This window comes from Salvelinus fontinalis, chromosome 37, assembly GCF_029448725.1.
Source record: "Salvelinus fontinalis isolate EN_2023a chromosome 37, ASM2944872v1, whole genome shotgun sequence".
NCBI classification, from domain to species: Eukaryota; Metazoa; Chordata; class Actinopteri; order Salmoniformes; family Salmonidae; genus Salvelinus; species Salvelinus fontinalis.
Window position 1 is genome coordinate 21,696,365 of NC_074701.1, and position 17,446 is coordinate 21,713,810.

The window sequence follows — 17,446 nt, forward strand, 5'->3', positions numbered from 1 at the left end:
GTTGGCATTCAGGAATATGCAGATTTCTGAACCCTGGAGGAGGATTGGAGGCTGGGCCAGTGGAATGCTACGTGTCTTGAGGTCTTTCAACAGCCCTTGTTCTTAGATGACTATCGTCAAAGTTGTCAAGTAACTCGAGCGAGGCGACACATTCCTACCGTTTATTGGAGCTTATACTCTCCGGGTCAACAGTCCATTGGGGTTAACCTTAGCCTAGTGCATGATGTTGGGTGTCAAAAAGCAGCAGACGGTAAGATATACATACATTTATTTGAAACATCATATTCAAATATAAAATAGATTTTGAAAGTTGTCTAATTGCATAAGCATGTATAGAAATGTTGTAGCCCACGCAGCCCAGAGTGCTAGAGCTGCCTAGGCTAGAAATGGTGTAGCCTCATTGCATTTATAAAATAATTCCTGTATAGTGCGCCTTGGGTGACCTTTATACGTGTATTTCGTTAACTAACAAACGTTATAGCCTCATTCCAATTAAAACCTTTAACTGATAAGTTACATAATAGCAATTATGTGGATAAAGTGCTAGGCATGTTTGTTTACCAAATCTACTTCATCAAACAATGGTTAGAAGTCTGATACGATCAGCGCTGTCACTGTTGAAGGTGAAGTAGGCTACTTTCAAGTTTTCACACTGGTAGGAAATTGGACTGATTTGATTTGACATAGGCATTGGTGGAAAAAATGCCCAACTGTCAAACTTGAGTAAAAGTAAAGATACCCTAATAGAAAATGACTCAAGTAAAAGAGAAAGTCACCCAGTAAAGTAGTACTTGAGTAAAAGTATTTGGTTTTAAATATACTTAAGTATCAAAAGTAAATGTAATTGCTAAAATGTATGTAAGTATCAAAAGTACATTCCTTATATTAAGCGAACCACACGGTACCAGGGGCACACTAACACTGACATAATTTAAAAACAAAGCGTTTGTGTTTAGTGAGTTACTAGATCAGAGGCAGTAGGGATGACCAGGGATGTTCTCTTGATAAGTGTGTGAATTGGACCATTTTCTGTCCTGCTAAGCATTCAAAATGTAACGAGTACTTTTGGGTGTCAGGACAAATGTATGGGTGTCAGTAAAAAGTACATATATTTTTTGGGGGAATGTATTAAAGTAAAAGTTGTCAAAAATATAAATAGTAAAATAAAGATACCCAAGAAAACTACTTAAGTAGTACTTTAAAGTACATAAGTACTTTACACCACTGCATATAGGTTAAATGGTATATAATTTTTGTTGTTGTTGAGAAGTAGCCTAATGGTCATTAATGACTCGTCATTTAATTAATTGTATGTCCCACTTAGAATGAACCATAACTGAAGCCTTCATAAATCCTTTATAATACCTAGTCTATTTAAGCAATAAGGCCTGTAATTAGAGCAGTAAAAATAAGTGTTTTGTCATACCCATGATATACAGTCTGATATACCACGGCTATCAGCATTCAGAGCTCGAAAATGCTGATTGGCTGACAGCCGTGGTAAATCAGACTGTATACCACGGGTATGACAAAACATTTATTTTTACTGCTCTAATTTCATTGGTAACCACTTTATATTAGCAATAAGGCTCCCCAGGGGTTTGTGGTATTTGGCCAATATACCACGGCTAAGGGCTGTAACCAGGCACTCTGTGATGCATCATGCGTAAGAACAGCCCTTGGTCGTGGTATATTGGCCATATACCACACCCCTTCGTGCCTTATTGCTTAACAGGTGGGTCTTATCCTGAATGCTGATTGGTTAAAACTGCAGTTCAGCCGGTGTCTATTCCACAAGTTACCATCGGCTAAATCTATGACGTTAAAATGCCTATTTATTCTCATCAACCCAGCCAGGCACTTTATAAACTTGCTCTCCATTATTAAAAGCAGCTAGACATTATTTCACATTTCTTTTAGACTAACATTTAGTTTTCAACAGCAGATATTTGTATAAACCTTGCTGTCTGTCTCTCCAACATTTGCAACATTGTTTCAATATTTAAATTAGATATCCAGATGTCCCATAGTAATGAACATGTCGGGAGTTGGGATGAGACAGACAGGCAGGCAGCTTTTCTCAGCCAGTCGAAAATCATGAATCAGCATCATTTGTATGGATATATACAAAGTACTATCAATAGTTAACAGGTAAAACTAAACAAAGTACAGCTAGTTTGCTGTCTTTCCAGCTTAGGTTTGAAGTGAATGTGCTAGCTGTGTTGTTGGCTAGGTCCTCTGAACAAGTGTCCTGACGAGAGAGCACATTTTCTACGCCAGTCGAAATCGCGCATCATTAGCTCGTTGTTATGGATGTATCCAAAGTAATGTCTCTAGAAAACAAATTAAACAAACGCAAATGTAGCTACTTTGCTGTTATTCTGGCTGCACTGTTTGACTGTAAGTTAGCTGTAGTTGGCTAGCTAGCAAGCAAGGGATAAGAACGTTGCCAGCCAGTATGGCAATGAAACATTTAGAACGAACGACTGAGTCGCGTCCATAGATACAGAACAAAAAGACTAAACAACTGGGTTGCGTATCTCTGGCAACCGAACCAATAGAACGTACGACCAGTCGGCTTGGGTAGCAACCCTAGATTTGTGTCGGGACTATATCTTGTGGAAGGATGAAATTGTATGAATAAATTAATAAAAATAACGTTTTTAATAAAAATATGTAAATCATTATTTGAATATGTTGGTAACCTGTTGTACAAAAGTGATAATGCCCTAAACACCCATGCCAATATATCCTCCAAACTTCTCTGGCACTATTACTTAAATGTAACAACCTTAAACCAATACCTAGTGACCTCAATCATCAAGACTTTTGGACCTCTTGGCGTAACGTTTAAGGTGTTAGCTTGACTGTCACTTGACAAGGGTTTGAGTCCCGGTTGGGGCTACCCCCCTGAATTCGCTACGTTGATGTCAGAATTGGGATTGAGCCCATGAGGCCATGGGGGATGCATGTACACGTGCGGGACTTGGTAAAGAAAAGCATGGGGACACACTCTCCCGAAGGAAGGGGGTAATGTAGTGACCTTAACCCAACACCTACAATAGCAACCTCATGAAGAGGTTCAGACCGTGGTTCGAGACCTTGTTGGGGCCCCTACCCCCCGAAATCGCTACAATATGCTTCAAATCAAAGTTTATTTGTCACGTGTGCCGAATACAACCGGTGTAGACCTTACAGTGAAATGCTTACTTACAGGCACTAACCAATAGTGCAAAAAACGAATCATTTACTAATCACTAATCATTTATAAGCAAATGTTACACCATAGCCTTATAAAGGGTGGCACAGGTTTATGCCACATTTGATTAATTTGATTTGTGAAGTATCTAAGTGGTGCTATAAGCATTCATGAAGCCTTTATAAGTAGGACGTTCATTTTTAATCTTGTGTAGCTGATACAGGCTACTTCTGTGCTGCTAAGGAACTGACAAGGTTTGTGTGGCAGAAAACAATCGGCATAGACAGTAAACCAGCTAATGCCACAACTGCTTTGTAACAGTGAAATGTAGCTCACTTTAGTCTGCATAGTTTCTAAACAGGTTTACTTACAATGAGTTAGCCCAGTACTATACGTGGACAATATGTTAGCACAGTATAAGTTGGAAGAGTGTGGAAAGCAGCAAGTTGATAAGGTGCTGGTTCCAATACTTAGCATGTGGTTTTGCACCGGTATCTTATATTATCATGTACCGCTCACACAATCACAGTCTTAACTTGACCTGTATGGGGAAACATTTGTACCAAACACATGTAAGGAACTGATGTGTATCAACAAATAGACCAATACCCTACATGTTTTTTCATAACCAACCTGTAGACAAAAGATAAAGAATGTCACTCAAGTCATTGTTTTCTCAATATTTTGATACACCTAGTACAGTAGGCTTACTTTGTCAGATTTCCACTCCACTCTGTAAGGAGACTGTATAACTATGCAGTTAGGGTGTGGGAATAGGAAATGTTTCCAAGAGTAAGCACAACTGTTTATTTTGTTCTACAGATTAAGTATGATGATAAAGGCAGTAGGGTCCATTTTGTTTATCACCTCCTATAGGCTATTCCAACAGAACCTATGTCACATGTTTTACTGCACAGTATCCATATAGAAAATGGAATTTAACCTAGGATGTTTTTGGAGTTGGCCTTACAAGAACCACTCATCCCTCGTATGCTGGAAGGGGCAATGGTAACACAGAGGCAATGAGAGAGGGAGAGTTAGAAACGCAGACAGAATAAGAGGGGAAGGAAATGAGAAGGAAGCAGAGTGAAAAAGATGAATGTATTATACTACGGAGAATGAAAGAGAGAGAGAAACAGACAGACAGATTGAGCTGAGTGTGTTTGTGATAGTGACAGAGAGAAACAGACAGACAGATTGAGCTGAGTGTGTGATAGTGACAGAGAGAAACAGACAGACAGATTGAGCTGAGTGTGTGATAGTGACAAAGAGAAACAGACAGACAGATTGAGCTGAGTGTGTGATAGTGACAGAGAGAAACAGACAGACAGATTGAGCTGAGTGTGTGATAGTGACAGAGAGAAACAGACAGACAGATTGAGCTGAGTGTGTGATAGTGACAGAGAGAAACAGACAGACAGATTGAGCTGAGTGTGTGATAGTGACAGAGAGAAACAGACAGACAGATTGAGCTGAGTGTGTGATAGTGACAGAGAGAAACAGACAGACAGATTGAGCTGAGTGTGTGATAGTGACAGAGAGAAACAGACAGACAGATTGAGCTGAGTGTGTGATAGTGACAGAGAGAAACAGACAGACAGATTGAGCTGAGTGTGTGATAGTGACAGAGAGAAACAGACAGACAGATTGAGCTGAGTGTGTGACAGTGACAGAGAGAAACAGACAGACAGATTGAGCTGAGTGTGTGATAGTGACAGAGAGAAACAGACAGACAGATTGAGCTGAGTGTGTTTGTGATAGTGACAGATAGGGGGGGGGGAGAGGCAAATAGGCAAAGAAAGGTAGAAGAAGTAGTGAAAGTTGAGTAAGAATTACAGCAAAGGGACAGAAACAATTAATTATGGATAGATTGATGGAGAGAACAGTGATAGAAGTAGATTGAATTGCACAGCATGAGATGTGATTGGATCAGGGAGGTTGGGGCTGCTGAAGTGACAGAAGAAGAGGGTGGAGAGGCAGGGCTGAAAGTAAGGCTAAGTGGTCTTGGGTGTCTGCCGGGGTTGGATGAACGGTACTGTTTGTTTTTTCCACCCACTATATGTGTGTGTGTGCATGAGAGGGTGGATGATGATGGGGAAATGCATCTAATTAAGATGTATCACCTTTAAAAATGGCACGTGTTTCACAAGTTGAATTTGCATAATGCAGTCAGTGATGTGTCACTATTATAATAATTACACTGTAAGAAGTTTGTTTGCCATTGATAGGTTCGCCAAAATGACACGACAGAAGCATAAACAGAAGGAATTTTGAAACATGGATAACTGTGTAGCATTTCTCTGCATGTAAATGAAAAATTGATTACAGTGCCTTCAGAAAGTTTTCACACCCTTTGACCTTTTCCACAATTTGTGTTATAGCCTGAATGTAAAATTTATTACATTTATATTTTTGGTCACTTATCTACAAATACAATACTCCATAATGTCAAAGTGGATTAATGTTTTTGAAATGTTTACAAATTAATAAAAAATGTGAAGCTGAAATGTCTAAATATTCAACCCCTTTGTTATAGCAAGCCTAAATAAATTCAGGAGTAAAAATGTTCTTAACAAGTCACATGATAAGTTACATGGACTCACTCGGTGTGCACTCGGTATAGTGTTGAGCATGATTTTTGAATGACTACCTCATCTCTGTACCCCACACATACAATTATCTGTATGGTCCCTCAGTCAAGCAGTGAATTTGAAACACATATTCAACCACAAAGACCAAGGATGTTTTCCAGTGTCTCATGAAGAAGGGCACCTATTGGTAGATAGGTTAAAAAAAAGCAGACATTGAATATCCCTTTGAGCATGGTGAAGTTATTAATTACACTTTGAATGGTGTATGAATACACCCAGTCACGTCAAAGATACAGACATCTTTCCTAACTCAATTGCCGGAGAGGAAAGAAACCGCTCAGGGATTTCACCATGAGGCCAATGGTGACTTTAAAACAGTTACAGAGTTTAATGGCTGTGATAAGAGAAAAGTGGGGATGGATCTACAACATTGTAGTTACTCCACAATACTAACATAGAGTAGGAAAAAAAGCCTGTACAGAATAAAAAATATTCCAAAACATTCATCCTGTCTGCAACAAGGCACTAAAGTAATACTGCAAAAGATGTGCCAAAGCAATTCACTTTTTGTCTTGAATACAAAGTGTTATGTTGGTGTCAAATCCAATACAACACATTACTGAGTCTCCATATTTTCAAGCATAGTGGTGGCTACATCATGTTAGGGGTATACTTGTAATCGTTAAGGACTGGGGGTTTTTTCAGGATAAAAAATTAACACCAACACCATCATTAAGTTTTCCGATGACACAACAGTGGTAGGCCTGATCACCGACAATGACGAGACAGCCTATAGGGAGGAGGTCAGAGAACTGGCCGTGTGGTGCCAGGACAACAACCTCTCCTTCAACGTGATCAAGACAAAGGAGATGATTGTGGACTACAGGAAGAAGAGGACCGAGCACCCCCCCAGTCTCATCGACGGGGCTGCAGTGGAGCAGGTTGAGAGCTTCAAGTTCCTTGGTGTCCACATCACCAACAAACTAACATGGTCCAAGCACACCAAGACAGTCATGAAGAGGGCATGACAAAATCTATTCCCCCTCAGGAGACTGAAAAGATTTGGCATGGATCCTCAGATCCTCAAAAGGTTCTACATCTCCACCATCGAGAGTATCCTGACTGGTTGCATCACTGCCTGGTATGGCAACTGCTCGACCTCCGACCGCAAGGCACTACAAAGGGTAGTGCGTACGGTCCAGTACATCACTGGGGTCAAGCTTCCTGCCATCCAGGACCTCTATACCAGGTGGTGTTAGAGGAATGCCCTACAAATTGTCAAAGACTCCAGCCACCGTAGTCATAGACTGTTCTCTTTGCTACCGCACGGCAAGCGGTACCGGAGCACCAAGTCTAGGTCCAAGAGGCTTCTAAGCAGCTTCTACCCCCAAGCCATAAGACTCCTGAACGTCTAATCAAATGGCTACCCAGACTATTTGCATTGCTCCCCCCCTCTTTTACACCACCACTACTCTCTGTTGTTATCATCTATGCATAGTCACTTTAATAACTCTACCTACATGTACATATTACCTCAACTAACCGGTGCCTCCGCACATTGACTCTGTACCTGTACCCCCCTGTATTTAGTCTCGCTATTGTTATTTTAATGCTGCTCTTTAATTACTTGTTACTTTTATTTCTTATTCTTATCCATATATTTTTTAACTGCATTGTTGGTTTGGGTCTCGTAAGTAAGCATTTCACTGTAAGGTCTACTACGCCTGTTGTATTCGGCGCATGTGACTAATAACATTTGAATTTATTTGAAATTCGATATTTCTGTATTTAATCTTCAATAAATTTGATACAATTTATAAAAACATTTGGTTCATTTTGTCATTATGGGGTATTGTGTGTAGATATTTAATATATTTATTCCATTTGGAATTCAGCCTGTAACAACAAAACTTTTAATAAGTTAAGGGGAATAAATCGTTTCTGAAGGCACGTATAGGTTACCAGTGATGTAGGTACTAGAGTCATGGAAAATCTGCAAAAATGTTGCCCTCACCTTTATCCACCTGAAAGACTGTACTGTATGTACCTGGAGTTCTCTCCACAACCCTGACAGAAACATACCTCTGTGTGTGGAGGCTGTCGGCCGGCCGGTGTGGTGTGGTATTTGGTAGGAGATGGTGGGCGAGAGTGCAGAGAGAGTGCCCTCTGTTTATACAAGGCTCTCTCTCTGTGGTGTGTGTGTGGGGGCTCTGCTACAGTTAATAACAGGAGGTTGTGTGCGTAACCTACACTGGGTGGGGTAGTGGAAGGGCTGGGAAACTTTTATGGGGAGTAGGCATTGGTAGGAAAGGTGGTGGGGCACAAGAGGGGAGGGGGGCATAGAGAGAGAGTGAGAGGGAAGGATGCCACATCATCGCTGGGCTGCAGGCAGCACACTGGCCACATTGTCTGGTCCTGTTCCCTTCATTCCCTGGAGCCAGCCAGCATCCCGTCACCACTGCCGTGTCTACCCAGCCAGAGACTGTCTCAGTCGGACTCACTCTGAAGGGGCCTATTCACCAAGTCACATTTGCAACGGTTCACGTAGAAATGTGTTTTTTATAAACCAGACCTGACTTTCTATCAGGTTGAATGAAGAATCATGTATTTTCTACAAAATATATCCCTCTCTGTAACACTCTGAATGATGTGAACATTTGAATAAGCCCCTGGCGTATTTAAACTCCCCCTAGAAATAATTTAGTAGAGTGTGATGGGTTGGTATAACCCACTTGAATGGCAAATCCTTCTACATATCTGGTCTGTATATCCTGTTTATCTTCTGTCTGTATGTTCAGTTTATTGTGGCAGCACCATTTCACCAAGTAAAATTCCTGTCCATGCAAATTCATTTGGTGAGTAAAGGTAATTCTAATTCATTCAAGCAAAGACAGACTTACTAGGCCTTAAGCAAAACCATGTAATTTAGTGCAAGGCAACCATAACAAAAACGTTATAATTAATCTAGTCTGCCGTTGGAATGTCTAGTCCTGCAGGAAAAACTAGATGTAGTTCAGGAGGCATGGTCCGTATCAAACCTGAACTAAATTAAATGGATTATGGTATGTTTTGGCATGAGATACCATATGTGGACCAATGGGAGAAAAGAAGTGAGATGCATATGGACAAGATAATATCACACAGGAACTGAGCAAAGCGAATGGCTAAACACAAGGACTCATTCCTTACTGTGTTACTGTATTTAATGTCCAACTGCCTCAAAGAATATTCCACATTCTTTCAGCATTTGTATGTAGCCTACTGTAGTTAGTCAAATGTAAATGAGAATGTTTGTGAAAGACGGGAGATACGGTCAAATTCTGCATCTTCTTACCCTGAAAAGTTGAAGTTTTACTAAATATGCTTTTGAGAGCAGAATGTGGGTGTGCATCATCTTTGAGCCAGAGACCACATTGATGTCATAACCTGTGGGACATGGGACTGGGGAGGTGTCCAAAGGGTGATGTCATTAAATATTTGTTTAAATCCTGAGAGCGACATCAGAAGCTGATGAGCTTTGCTCACATGGGTATTTTATAATTCAGTGCAAATTCAAGAGAAACAACTTAGACTAGACCATTACTCGTCAGCACAAGTCACTAATTTCCTATCATGTCTTCTTCTGCTTTAATTTCAGGATCTGAACAGATCCACCAATGTAGTGTTTCAGTCCCACCATGTGACCCGGAGCAAGAGAGGTCAGGTGGTGGGCACCAGAGGAGGCTTCAGGGGTTGCACCGTCTGGCTCACAGGTAAACCGCTCACCATAGCCAATACTCAATGGATTGTCACTATTACATGTTGCTATTACAGTAGTGCTACTAGTGACTTTAGTGATAATGATACTGTTGAGCATTGGCTAATCTCACCTGTACATTCTCCATGTGTCCACTGCCAGGTTTGTCTGGTGCTGGGAAGACCACCATAGCCTTTGCCCTGGAGGAGTATCTGGTGTCCCACGGCATCCCCTGCTACTCACTGGATGGGGACAACATCCGCCATGGCCTCAACAAGAACCTGGGCTTCACAGCCACTGACCGTGAGGAGAACATCAGACGTATTGCTGAGGTGGCCAAGTTGTTCGCAGACGCTGGCCTCGTCTGCATCACCAGCTTCATCTCTCCTTACACCAAGGTCAGGGGTCATTCTTGGGAGTGTTTGTCTACCCAATTCTGTTGGTATTGGTGGTATTGACTTGTGTAGAGTGTTCTGGTGCAAATGGATGCCGTATATCAAGTATACTGTGTGTTACGATTGACAAGACAGCATTCTGACAATCCTGTTCCCTCTCCTCTTTTGTCTAAAGGACCGTGATGATGCGAGGAAGATCCTTGAGAGTGCTGGGTTACCCTTCTTTGAGGTGTTCATCAACGCTCCTCTAGAGGTGTGTGAGAGTCGTGATGTGAAGGGCCTCTACAAGAAAGCCCGTGCTGGAGAGATCAAAGGTACACACTTTTGGTCCTTTGTTTACATTTTGGTATCCATATATCGAAATGTAACTTCCTCATTATAAAGGAAAGAACATAACAATTCCTTCTATGTGTTCCATTTCTATCTGAATGAGTCAATCTAACATCTTTTTTGAAAAGGAATTCTAATGGATTTTTTTATGTTTTAATTTAACCTTTATTTAACTAGGCAAGTCAGTTAAGAACAAATTCTTATTTACAATGACAGCCTACCGGGGAACAGTGGGTTAATAACTGCCTTGTTCAGGGGCAGAACGACAGATTTTTACCTTGTCAGCTCGGGAATTCGATCGAGCAACCTTTCGGTTACTGGCCCAACTCTCTAACCAGTAGGCTACCTGCTGCCCCAACGTTGTACTAGTAACTGATCTACCTGTGTTCTCAGGCTTCACTGGGATCGATGCAGACTACGAGCAGCCCGAGGCTCCGGAGTTGGTGCTGAAAACAGGAGAGATCACCGTTAACGAGTGCATCCGGCAGGTTGTGGACCTGCTTAGAGAGCAGGTGAACATGACAGACAGCTCATCTTTTTTACCCGCTCATCTAGCGCTAAACTAGAAAAAAAGTTAAGCGTATGTAATGGAAATGACACCAAACCTAGCTTATAATAAACATATAAAGACAAAACCAAACAAAACGCATCATAAGGGCTTGAAAAAAACTACTAAAGTGAAAACTGCTTATGCATACAAAGCAGCTGTCATGATATCTTTACATGACATTGTCCTCTTTCTGTAATTGTTCAGAGTATTGTTCCAAGTGGAATCACAGAGGAGGTGAATGAACTCTTTGTTCCGGAGAACAAGCTGAAGCTGGTTCAGGTCGACGCTATCACACTTCCCACAATCAGCATCACCAAGGTAACAACACACCTCTCCACTACTAATCCATATATTTTTTTATGACGACCCAAATGACCATATGTAAATATTTGACTGGATGGCAGGCTGTGCTCACAATTGCCTCTAGATCTCTCTCTTTTGGATTGTACTATATGTTCTAATCGATTGTACTATATGTTCTAATCGATTGTACTATATGTTCTAATTCGATTGGGCTGATTGCCAAGGTTTGAAAATCAATTCAAATCAAACATAGAAAATATGCAGCTACAGTATTTGCATTGTATGTGATATGACTTATGGTTGAATTACTGTGATAGGTAAACCCTAGTATCCTGATAAGTGGAGTTGTTAGTACAACGCTACTTACTGTATTGTAGTAAAACTGTAATAATATGTGCACTTGGAAACTAAAACTTTATGATACCACCATGAAGCATGGAGGTACAGTATATCACATGAAATTGGTTTGATGAAAAGTCTTACTTTACTATCTCTGTTTCCTCATGAGCTGTTTTTCATTCAGCATGGTTTCGTGTGGACTCTGCCACCACTGATAGCATCCAATATCTCTAAAATATCAGCTGTTAAGGGATATTGTTAACAGTCAGTAAGTTAAATCCCTACCAGTTAGATGTATATTACCCCCGGTCTGTCCTGTTTAGTTGGACCTCCAGTGGGTGCAGGTGCTGGCTGAAGGCTGGGCCACCCCACTGAAGGGCTTCATGAGGGAGAGGGAGTTCCTCCAAGTGCAGCATTTCGGCAACCTCCTCGACGGTAAGAACCACACACACACACCCTTATAATACATCGTAACATTACTCAGCTAATTCTTATTCTCCCCTCTTCATAATGGAGCGAGTGACAGTGGATGGATATTATATAAGGTTGTTTCTAATTGTTATCCTGACCATGTGACTATAGCGAATAACCAGGGCCCTAAGTTTCCCTTGGTAGGTTCACATGGTTAGCACAAACTCCAGGCCCTATCATCACACACATTTATCGTTCCCTGGTTCAGATGGAACCATCAACCAGTCTATTCCCATCGTCCTGCCTGTTACCACGGAAACCAAGCAGAGGCTGGACGGCTGTGCGGCAGTAGCTCTGGAGTTCCAGGGAACCCTCGTGGCCATTCTAAGACAGCCAGAGTTCTACGAACACCGCAAAGAGGAGCGCTGTGCCCGTCAGTGGGGTACCACCTGCCCCCAGCACCCCTACATTAAGGTTATCACCAACCACACACGTTCATTCATAGTTGTTTAGCAAACATAGATGTCCTTTGTTGTGTTAAAGCAACACTCTGTGTACACTCTTGTGCATCCAATTCCAAGCTATAATGGAGTTGAATGAAGATGCACTTTAACATATCCATCACGTGAAACATCTTGATATTATGTCATTCATATCTCTACAACATCCACCACTTTTTACAGATGGTGATGGAGGGAGGTGATTGGCTGGTGGGTGGCGACCTGGAGGTGCTGGAGCGAATCAGATGGAACGATGGGCTGGACCAGTACCGCTTTACTCCACGGGAGCTCAAGCAGAAGTTTAAAGAAATGAAAGCAGGTTAAAAGAGTTTCTCTGAAGGCAGTACAACTATACAGTACATGGCATATTAAACAAAATATACATTTGAGTTGGCCTTCACACTCGTATCTGTATACAGGTTGAAAATGGCAGATTTGGCACTGATAAACATCTAAATGCTATACATGACGTCAGAGCTCAGGCTCGTCACCGCGCTGTATGGGCTTTGACTGACAGCTGTTCTGAACTTGAGCACTTCATGCAACAAGTAGTTGCCCCTATCCTTCCCGCTAATTGGGCAACTTTTGAACACTTTTCGAAAAAGCGGTAAATAAGAGGACTCTATGTATTTTCAAAGATGAGACGTTGAGGATTATAATAAATACCGCTTTGATGTCATACAAGCAAGCCAAACACCCATGCCCTTCAGATTTCCATATCATAAATCTCATGTCATATACAGTGTCAACGTTTATGATCACTGTGTTTGATGTACAGTTACAAGATGACATGGTGTCACACCCTAGGTTGTTGTTTATTGTGAAGAAAATTCCTCCTTTCTATGTGCACCAAAATGATAATCTGTTTCCCTGAATTGCATTGTGAAAGCCTAACACTGTAATATCGTATTTTGTAACTTAGCTAGTCATGCTGGCAATAGAACAGGCTTTCAAATGATGCCCACTTGTCCCAGATTGCAATTTATAATGGACAGTTTTTCGATTGCTTAAACAACAAAAGAAAACAACTACAAGTGTGCTTGCTCTAGTCCCTCAATGGCAGAGCTAGGCGAGCTCAAAAAAAAACTTTATAGTTAAAGTCTGTTCTTTGAGTTATAAAAGTGCATTGGAATTAATTAGGAACTGTGCACACTTTGGAGAGGTGTATGGCCACTTGAAGACACTAGTTAGTTCTCTCACTCAAACCCTTTTAATTGTTTTGTCTTATTTTGCACCTACCCCACATTTTCCAGGAATATTTTTATCATGTTCATGAATATATAGTATTTTTAGTTTTCATTATCAACAAATGCCACGAAACGTACAGTAAATGTAAAATGCACATACAATGGCATTTGTAATGTTTGGATTCAGTCTTGTGTCAGGTGAACAGTTGTGTCCTCACCTTTGGTCTAATAATGTCCCATCATCTCCAAACTGTTATTTTTCAATTGCTACAGTGGTTATGCATATGCTTTTCATATTTCTTCTGTAAAAAAACATTGGATTTAGCCATATCCATATAGGCCAATTCCCACGATTGTAAAGGGTTAAATATTAAGTCGAAATAAATGTAAGGTTTATGTCTAGCTACAGAAACATATTTTTTTCAGAAGCATTTGACAAAGGACCAGGTGCAAAAAGTAGCCATGCGCTTCTGGTCCTTTGCCAAATGCTTCTGAAGAAAAAACACTATGTTTATATGTGCATAGTAGAATTTCTTGTTTGCACTAGATGGAGACATATTCCTCTGTGTGAGACATTGAGGACTGTTTCGTCATGAGTCAACTGTTGTGTGTACATTTTCACCCCCTATGATATCTGCACTGACAATGGTGTTGACTGTTTTTGACCAGTGATCATTAATTTATCCCCAAGTTATGTGGATACCAAAAGGCATGCAAAGTACATACAAAAAACATTTTTTTTATGGGCTCCAACATGACGTTATGTTCACTTGTACAGTTACACAATGAGACCACAGGATGCAAATGATGAACTGAATGCAAATTATGTTTGATTTGTCCTCTTGTTACCAACCCCCTACCAACCACTTGTAAGAAAGTCCTCACTGAAGTTAATTCCTTATCTCTCTCCTATTCTCTATGACCACCAGATGCCATCTTCGCCTTCCAACTGCGGAATCCGGTCCACAATGGCCACGCCCTGTTGATGCAGGACACCAAGCGCCGTCTCCTGGAGCGGGGCTACAAGCGACCCGTCCTCTTGCTGCACCCGCTGGGGGGCTGGACCAAAGACGACGACGTGCCCCTGGACTGGCGCATGAAACAGCACGCTGCAGTACTGGAGGAGGGGGTACTGGACCCCACCAGCACCATAGTGGCTATTTTCCCATCCCCCATGATGTACGCTGGACCCACTGAGGTATGGGTCAACAACACAGCTATCAACACATTCATAGTTTTTGTGTGTTTAGCAGGGGATATGATGCAGTATTTAGTCAGTTACAGTAAGTAAACCCCCATTGGGCTAGGCAGATGATGTCACTGTAGGGCTGTAAATACCCTATTGTGTTAGTCCAGCACTAAGGTTAACATATTTAAGACCATAATGTGTGTGCTTATGTGTGAGCATACATTTGTTTTTCCCTCAGGTCCAGTGGCACTGCAGGGCGCGGATGATCGCCGGAGCTAACTTCTACATTGTGGGTCGTGACCCTGCGGGCATGCCCCATCCCGAGACCAAGCAGGACATTTATGAGCCCACCCATGGGGGTAAGGTCCTCACCATGGCCCCCGGCCTCACCTCTGTAGAGATCATCCCCTTCAGAGTGGCCGCCTACAACAAGACCAAGAGTGCCATGGATTTCTACGACAAGGACCGGTGAGCTGAATGTTAAAGATTGATTAAGGCTTTTGTAATGCATATTTACAGATGATTTTATACAGGGCCTGTGGTGGGAAATGTTTGTCAAAGAATCTTCAAAAGCGGACACTGCTGATCATTTTCCTTCTGTCTCTCTCTTTATTACTCATCTCCATCTATCTCGCTTCCCCTCCTCTGCCTTTCTCAGACACGCTGAGTTTGAGTTCATCTCTGGCACCAGGATGAGAAAGCTGGCGCGGTGCGGGGATAACCCCCCAGACGGCTTCATGGCCCCTAAGGCCTGGAAGGTCCTGACTGAGTACTACAGCTCCATACAGAAGGACCAGTAACCCAAAGACCAGAGCTCTTAGAAGGGCAACAGCTCTAGTCCTCAAGGAATGTTCTAGTTTGATGTTGTTATGTGTAAGTTATAGGTTTCATTTCATTATTCCAGTAGATGATTCAGTGAGTAAGGAATCCATTAATGACTGAAATCAAGTGAGACCAAAGCAGTCCTGGAGGATTGGAGTTGTGTGCCTATCTTCATTGAAGGAAAACCTATGTGATGTCAGAGGAGCTAGTGGTTGGGTTTAAGCAGTGAAAACATTCCTATTTTTGTCTATGTATCTGTAAATCATTATATTTAAAGAAAATGTATACATATATGAAATATATTTAATCTTTAGAGACTAACATTTATTCCATGATTTTAAAATGTGCCCCACTCTTCTTATTTTGTGAGACCATTATACAGACCATTATTGATAGCTTTACCTCCCAAAAGCATTTTTGGATATTTAAAGACGTGCCATTTATGATGATGCAGTAAATAAGTTGCAGGTGATATTTAATTAAATTTTAACATTTTACTACCTACCTATTTCTATTCCAGATGATTGATTTATCATTGTTATCAGATTTATTTTTCTTGTATTTTCAAACAAAGCTTTTCATCTTCCAAACATAAGTGCCTTTTCTTCAGAATGTAAACACTGTTTAACTACTGTACTGTATAAAATGTCCCTTCATGTTTCTAAGTTTGATATGAAGAACCATAAATAGCGTTATGATCATCAATAACTATTGTATGAAAGATGTAGCTGTAAAGTCTATGTGAAGATTCAAAATGTCAGTGGAGAAATTGTGTGAAGAATTACATTTTATAGAAGAATGAAATTTTATAGAAAAAATCATTAAAACTGTATTTATTGCATCAAACCAGAAAACTGTCTCAAATTGAATATTGTATAAACAATTTATATGTCTACACATGAATGTATCAGACAAGATTTTAAATAAATATTTTCTTCTCAACAAAATCCCTTAATTTGTATTCCCTAATGTCAGACACAATTTGATTTTATTTACAAGGTGTTAGTCAATCAGATAAAGATGAAAGGTTGGTACTGACGTTTGGATTAATAGAGCCTGCATCTCTGCTGAGTACAAGACTGAAACTGCAACACTGCTCTCTGCTGGCAGGAGATTGTACTGCAAATAGTTCAACATTTTACATTATGGATTTTATCAAGTTTTGTGATTTGAATTGCACATTGACTCTTGGAGGTGCCTTAAAAATAATTGGCGGGACCAAATGTGACATTGACAATGATTATGGGGATGTAAAATGTCATATTGGCTTATTGGGGTATGCTGATAGGAGTACCTGTCTACCACATGTAGAGACCACATGCAGTGAGCTATAAAAGTATTGGGACAGTGACACGTTTTTGTTTTGGCTATGTACTCCAGCACTTTGGATTTCAAGTGACACAATGACTATAATGTTAAAGTGCCGACTGTCAGCTTTAATTTGAGGGTATTTTCATCCATATCGGGTGAACTGTTTAGAAATTACAGCCTTTTTTGTACATAGTCCCCCCATTTTAGGGGACCAGAAGTATTGGGACATTTTCCCTTATTTGTATTAAATTAGTTAAAAGTTAAGTATGTGGTCCCATATTCATGGTACGCAATGACTGCATCACACTTGTGACTACAAATTTGTTGGATGCATTTGCTGTTTCTTTTGGTTGTGTTTCAGATAATTTTGTGCCCAAAAGAAAGGAATGGTAAATAATGTATTGTTTAATTTTGGAGTCACTTTTATCGTAAATAAGAACATAATATGTTTCTAAACACTTCTACATTAATGTGGATGCTACCATGATTACGGATAATCCTGAATGAATTGTGAATAATGAGTGAGAAAGTTGCAAATATCATACCGCTCCCCCAAAAATGCTAACCTCCCCTGTTATTGTAA

At 40.7% G+C, this 17,446-nt stretch overlaps 1 protein-coding gene across 1 annotated transcript; it reads left to right on the top strand.

The window, feature by feature from the left end:
* The first annotated feature begins 63 nt into the window (after positions 1–63).
* LOC129836354 (bifunctional 3'-phosphoadenosine 5'-phosphosulfate synthase 2-like) lies at positions 64–16,499 on the top strand. Its single transcript, XM_055902402.1, has 12 exons — positions 64–250; positions 9,428–9,542; positions 9,689–9,924; positions 10,097–10,235; positions 10,645–10,763; positions 11,006–11,119; positions 11,767–11,878; positions 12,123–12,328; positions 12,538–12,673; positions 14,471–14,739; positions 14,969–15,198; positions 15,389–16,499. Exons 1-12 carry the CDS (start codon positions 221–223, stop codon positions 15,528–15,530), a joined length of 1,848 nt encoding a protein of 615 aa, XP_055758377.1. The 5' UTR covers positions 64–220; the 3' UTR covers positions 15,531–16,499.
* The last annotated feature ends 947 nt before the right edge of the window (positions 16,500–17,446 follow it).

Coding starts and splice junctions, on each gene's coding strand:
- LOC129836354 (XM_055902402.1), top strand. CDS start 221: ATGATGTTGGGTGTCAAAAAGCAGCAGACG. Junction 251..9,427: donor GTGTCAAAAAGCAGCAGACG/GTAAGATATACA, acceptor CTTTAATTTCAG/GATCTGAACAGATCCACCAA. Junction 10,236..10,644: donor CCGTGCTGGAGAGATCAAAG/GTACACACTTTT, acceptor CTGTGTTCTCAG/GCTTCACTGGGATCGATGCA.